This window comes from Eurypyga helias, unplaced genomic scaffold (genome assembly GCF_000690775.1).
Source record: "Eurypyga helias isolate BGI_N326 unplaced genomic scaffold, ASM69077v1 scaffold39409, whole genome shotgun sequence".
In the NCBI taxonomy this organism is placed as follows: Eukaryota; Metazoa; Chordata; class Aves; order Eurypygiformes; family Eurypygidae; genus Eurypyga; species Eurypyga helias.
This window is the reverse complement of record NW_010273392.1, coordinates 1-6,258: the sequence shown is the minus strand read 5'-3', so window position 1 is coordinate 6,258 and position 6,258 is coordinate 1. Positions and strand designations below refer to the sequence as shown.

Below are 6,258 nucleotides of genomic sequence, written 5' to 3'. Positions count from 1 at the left end.
CGCCGAGCCAATGGAATGGAGTTTGTGTAAGGACCCCAGCTCCTCGGTGTGTAGACAGTGCTAATATAGACGTTAAATAGTACCCCTCGTGCACACACACACACATACACCCGCGCGAGCGCTCCCCTCATCCCTGCGGGTGGGAAAGGACACGCTCCTCCGCACCCACGGCCGGCACGGACACGGTGGAGCAGCCTGGCAGGTGCTGTCCCAGGGGCTGGCCAGACCCTGCTCTGCTCCAGCGTCCCCTGTGAGTGCCAGGCAAGGGGACAGGGACGCAGCAAGGGGGGCAGCAGGACAGGGACAGCCCAATGCGCAGACGTAGGACAAGGCGGGAGCAGGGCCTGCCTCCGGCTTCCCCGCTCTGCTCCCACCGCCCGCACGTGGCCTCCCACCCGACCCCCGGACACAACCCTGTTTCTAGTATTAAAGCTGCTGCCTCTCGAAGAACCCCCCATCCCTTGTCCCTTCCCTCTCCGCTCGCCCGGAGCCAGGATCAAACGTCAGTCATCTCATCCTCCAGCTCAGCATCGTCCGTCTCCCCTTCGCCCTCCTCCTCCTCGTCCGACGTCACGTCGGCATCTTCGGCTTGCGCTAGGCACTTGGGACACGAGCAGGTAAACAAGTAGTTCTCCCTGGAAAAAGGGAAGACGTGAAAGTGATGGCGTAGAAAAAGGCACAACCCCAATGCTGCTGCCAGGGGATCAGGGACAGAGCAGCCAGGAAGGGCTGGATGTTAAATCCAGAGGAATTTGCAGGTTGGATCATGCGGAGCTGAGGCCGGATGGAGGTAGGCTGGGCGGAAAGAGGGATTCCTCAGCCCTGCGGGGATGACCAGACATGGGAAGGATGCCCACATGCTTGCACAGCAGCCCATGCACAGGGCCCTGAGGTGGGGGTGCAGCCCAGGCTGCCTGGGGGTGCGGCAGGGTGTCGGGTCCCCCCCAGGTGCCTCCCAGCAGCCCTTACCTGAGTATCTTGCTGCGGCTGTGTCTGCTCCGCTCCCGCTGACAGCAGTCCAAGTAACTGATGCAGATTTCCTGTGGGCAGAGAGAAAGGTCGGGCTGAGAACTGCTTCCCACGATCCCAAAGCAGCACAATTCGTACCGGTCCCTCTCAGACTTAGGCAGAAACGTGGGGTCTGGCAGCCCCTACGGGGGATGAGGGGTGAATTCCTCTGCCAGAACAACGCAAGAGATGGGAGGTAGGGGGCTGGGGGATGTAGGGGTCACAGGAACCCTCTGAAAAGGGGTGCTGCCACCCCAGGTCCTGCCGCACTGTCTCACCTCTCCTGCTTCAATGTCCTCCAGAGCCGTCAGATGCAGGAGGAAGTTGTTTTCTGGGAAGGATGTCTCAGCATTGGGGATGCAGCTGTGGTTACCTACAGGGAAGACCGAACACGGCTGTGAGGGTGTCTCCAGGGGAAGGGGAAGGGAGAGGCAGGGTTGGAGACCCCACACAGCCTGGGGGGGTTGTGCCTGCTCTTCTGTGCTGCCTGGACATGCGTTAGCCAGTGCCTCCAACATGGCCTGGCTAAGGATAAGGCAGCTGCGGCCACCCCATCTGCCTCGGGGACACCAGCGTGACACTCCCCACTCACACTGGGGACTGTTCCGCAGAGTTGCAGGGTGCAGCATCAGGGCTCTCCCTCAGACCCACAAAACACACTCAGAGAGAGCAAGTTGTCCTGGACCAGCCCCACGGCCGCACGGCACCCCTAACCCTAACGTCTCTGCCTCCGGGTGCTGAAGGAAGGATGCGCAGGGCTGCACGGCTGCCGCACTTCCCAGCTCTGCCAGCAGCCAGGCCACAGGCCCTGCTTGTCACCGCTCTGCTGTGAACACTTGGGAGTGAAAGAAGATGGCTCCAGGTGCTGGGACGTCTCCTACATCCCACGGCCCAGCAAAGAAGGGCTCCTTCCCCCAACGGCTGGTTCAGCTGAGGCTGGAGACAGCCTCTTGGCTAACTGCTTATGTGGCTCCCAGAGACTGTATCACATCCAAGTCCACTCAAGCCATGAATGACCATGTCACAGCTAGGCGAGACCCTGAGAGCACAGCCAGGGCAGCACCCATCCCATCCCACCATATCCCATCCCCTTTCTCCAGAGGCTTTTAGGAAGGCGTGAGCCAGTCTAGCCCAGGACATCTCCCTCCCAGTCCTCGTGTTACTTACAGCAGCTCTGGAGCACGTAGAGACCCGATCCCTCGCAGTTGAGGAACTCTCCCGACTCTGCAGCACAGAGAGGGGGTTAGAGCTTGGCACACGCCGTTCCGGCTCTCCCAGGCGCGTGGCTCAGGGATACCCATCAACGCCCCCAGCCAGCATTGCTCTGGGAGCTGGGTGTCAGAGGGTCGTTTCCAAAACGCCCTCTCCACCGGGAGAGGATGGAGGACGTGGAGATTTGCACCCCCAGTTCAAGCGCGGATCCCCAGCCTCTCCCTGCGTTCCCAGGAGCTGCCCACAGCACGTCACAGCCTCACCCTTCTCAATGTCCTTGTAGAGCTGGTCGATGAAGGCATCCAGCTCCTCTCGCTGCAGCAGGGGGAGGTCCAGCGCATCGCAGGCGTGCACCCACTGGCTCAGGGAGCTGTCGGGAAGCAGACGGACATCGTCACAGTCCCACAGGGCTGTCAGCACACGGTGGGACCTCACGGGGGGCAGTTCTAAGTGGCCACTCAGCGGCTCTGAGTGGCCAAGGGATGCAGAGGGATGCCAGAGGGTTGGACACAGCCAAGACAAAGGACTGCTTTTAAGTTTGCCTCTCCAACCCGCTTCTCTTGGGTCTGAACCCAGCCACTACCCAGCGTGGATTTACAGATTGTACATCCCCGTTTTCTGAGCATGCAGAAAGCCCCATTACCTTGTTCCTATGCCTTGGCCATTAGTCCCAACGAGGGCAAAGAGGGATCGAAAGCCTTCTGGAGTGAACCACTGCAGAAGGGAGATGAGAAAGCAGCTGAGCCCAGGCCAGCCTGCAGCAGCACCCCACTCTGAAAGCGCCTCAAATCCCACAGGGAGTTCTGGGGGAAGCAAGGAACGGGCAGAGTCCCAGGGGAAGCCCTGGCCTTCAGGGCAGATGTGACCCAGGGGGGCTGGCACCAAGCAGAGGGTCCTGCCGCACTCCTGGGCTACTTGGGAGATGGTTCAACTCACCCTGCTGAGATGTTCATCGTAAAGGGCTTCAGTGAAGAGCAACCGCAGCAGCTCCAGCTGGCCCTGGCAGGACATGGCAACACCGTCAGGGCAGGGACTCAGACCCAGGCTGACAGCCAAGCCCTGCATGGCCTAGAGGGCTCAGGAGTCAGGCTCCTCATCCCTCCCTGCAAGGCTGGAGGCTGCTGCCCTCACAGCAGCAAAAGCCACTCATTTTAACAGCAAAAGCCACCTACTCAGCAGCTAAGTATCACCTTGTCCCATTCCACAGCAGAAGCATCTCCACCACAGGGACGAGCAGTGTGTCCCCCTGAAGCACCACAAGCCCAAAGCCCTCTAGGCATCCCATTCCCTCTGTGTCAGGTCAGCCAGCCTCTAATGGGGGGGTCTTTGTGCCCCCACTTTAAGCCTGGGATTTCCAGTGTCTCCCATCCCAGCTGTAAGGGGCACCTGCACCCACGGGCTTGCAGACACAGGCAGGGAGAGCACCGGCTTGGGAATTCAACACACCAGGCGCTGTCAGGCTCTTACCTTAAATTTGTCCCCCAGCAGCTTGTGCACAATTTCCTCTTCTTCGTTTGCTGTCTTACTGCAGAACTGGGAGAAGGCCTTGATCCACCACTCCTTGTCTTTAGCCTGAAAAAGGCATGAAGCAAAGGCATTGCAGCAACGCCACTCTCCTCCCTAGCTGGGAGACAGGGTGGAGAGGACAAGCCTTGCTGAGCTCAGGGGTATCCAGCCTGCTGTCTAGAACCACTAGAAGCAGCTGCACAGTGGCAGTTTAGTGTCAGAATAAACACAGGGAAAGCCAGGTCGAAAGAAAGGTTCAGTCCTGACTATTTTGGTATGGAAGACAAGACCTGCTTGGCTTAGGCCATAGGAACCTCCTTTGCTGCCTGCTGTACCTATGACCAGTGACCACTATTGAAATACATTCAAGCAGGACCCCACCAGTCACCAGAGAAGAGGCTATTCCTTGGGAATAACAGCCACAACTGGATGAGAAAATCACACACCAGCAGCTGTGGCTCCAAACTGCAGACATACCTGTTTGACGGTGGCAACCATCCGGGCCATCAGCATGATGCTGGAAGTCTCCGGTGGATAATGCATGTTTCTGGGGGATAAAGATGAAGAAAAAAGATGGGCAGGTCTGTGTTGGTATGGAAATAAAAACCGGGAGAGAGGCAGAGGGAGCTGCCATCCATGTGGTCAGCATATCCAAAGCAGCCCCTGGCACTGCGGCATTGCTGCGCGGGGATCAAGCGCCGCTCGGGGCAAGGAGAAGCTTGCACCCACCTGCCTGCTCTAACCACACAAATAATCCCCCACCATCCTGCTAAGCCAGAGCCTGGGTGGCATACAAAGCCCAGAACTGCAGCGAGAGATGGGGTTTGTGATGAGCTCTAGGTCAGGGATGTCGCTTCTCCCCTCTGTGCCCATTTTGCCATCTGCAAGCAGGGACAGCAATCTATGTACCCACAGGGATGCCATGAGGAGGATCTCCCAGAGGCTGGAGGTCTGCAAGAGCATTATAAAACTGCAGGAGTGAGGGAGGCACAGCTCTTTACTGGGAGAAATATAACAACTGTTCAGCTGCGTGTCCAAACCCTCGTGCTGCAACCACGAATTCACCCGCTGCCCAACCATCGGGTAGAACTGTGCAGTGTCCCACGGCCATCACCACCCTCCAGCCACCCCATGCAAGGATGCAAAGCAAGGATGGTCCTCAGCCTTGCCCCAGGCAGCATCACCCAGACCAGAAGAGCCACCTCCTCTGCCTGTGCAGACACAGGTGGGTCGGTCCCCTACCTCCATGCCTCCTGCAGCTTGTTGAGGGGGTGCGTGGGGTCCTCACGGGATGGGCCAAGGCAGAGGACCTGGTGGTACTGCTCCAAAGCGGCCTGCCTGCATTCAGCACTGCAGTACATCACCTAGAGCAAAGGGCACAGCGCCCAGCATTGGCTATGGCAGCAGCAAAAGGGGGTCTTAGGCCCCGCTGTGCCCCCTCCCTGGCCATCCGAGCCCCAGCTCTTTAGCTATCACAATGCAGAAGAAAAAGGCAGACACCCATCTCAGGGCAGCTCAAGGGCCTGGACTGATGCTGTAAAAGGAACTGGCGACACCAAGGAGACCACCTGGTAGCCCCATACCTGGCACCGGGGACACTGCTGGTGCAGGTCTTTCCGGATGTTGCACTGCTCCGGGTGAGGCAGCACCAGGGAGCTCTTCCCCAGCAGCCGCTGGGCATTCTCCTCGGCCGTCTCCAAAGCCCGCAGGCAGTGATCGCAGGCTGCGGGGAGATAAGACGGACAGGCGCCATGGTGAGAAAAGGGGCCAAGGCAAGACAGCACGACTGGTACCAACAGCACCTCCGAGCTGGAGGAAACAGTTTCTTACTGCTTCCTCCATAGGAAAAAAACCTTTCTGCTGGAATTTAAACCCCTCCAGCTCCCATGTGCTGCCCTGGGAAGTGTTGAAGGGCTGTAGGAACACAAGCATCGCCATGTCGCTGACCTGCGATGGAGCTCAGCAGACACCAGGTATGACAAAAGAGCTTAAAACACTGCTCTTACAACCCTCAGGTTTTGTTCCTGTGCCTCCGGAGAAGGCTGGCACCTTTGCAGGCCGTACTCTGCGACAGTGTGATCGGGATAAGCACCCACGCCACTGAAAAATTGGGATTCCCACTCAGGTGGTGCCTGAGGTTGATGGCAGCCACCATCGCTCCAACGAGCCCAACGTCCTCAACTTGTCGAGAGCTGGTTTAGCGCTGAGGCTGAAATGGCAGCAGGGCCACCGCCTTCCCAGCGGCGCACAGACGAACCCCGAGCCTTTCCTGGAAAAGCGGGGAGCTCCCTCGGCACCCCGCGGCCACCTCCGCAGGGCGGGTGGCAGGGACGTGTCCCCAGCGCCAAGCCACTCACCTCGGTAGTTGTACAGGGCGTTCCAGAGGAACTGCGACGACACCACCGGCCTCTCCACGAAGACGGTTTCCCCTTTGCGGATGTTCTTGGTGGCGAACAAGCCTTTCCCCTGCCCAGGGAGAGACGGGTGTCAGGGGGTGCAGCCAAAATCCACGCGTGGGTGAGGGTACCCCCC

At 59.0% G+C, this 6,258-nt stretch overlaps 1 protein-coding gene across 1 annotated transcript; it reads right to left on the bottom strand.

Moving 5' to 3' along the window:
- Nucleotides 1-336: 336 nt before the first annotated feature.
- SMYD5 (SMYD family member 5) lies at nucleotides 337-6,192 on the bottom strand (the record flags this gene model as incomplete). The annotated part of the gene is made up of 12 exons (XM_010159468.1): nucleotides 337-635; nucleotides 970-1,040; nucleotides 1,287-1,381; nucleotides 2,176-2,232; nucleotides 2,484-2,590; nucleotides 2,864-2,934; nucleotides 3,157-3,219; nucleotides 3,688-3,792; nucleotides 4,204-4,273; nucleotides 4,969-5,090; nucleotides 5,310-5,449; nucleotides 6,084-6,192. Coding segments are annotated over 12 exons (1,149 nt in total), but the record flags the coding sequence as incomplete, so codon positions are not given.
- Between the last annotated feature and the right edge of the window lie 66 nt (nucleotides 6,193-6,258).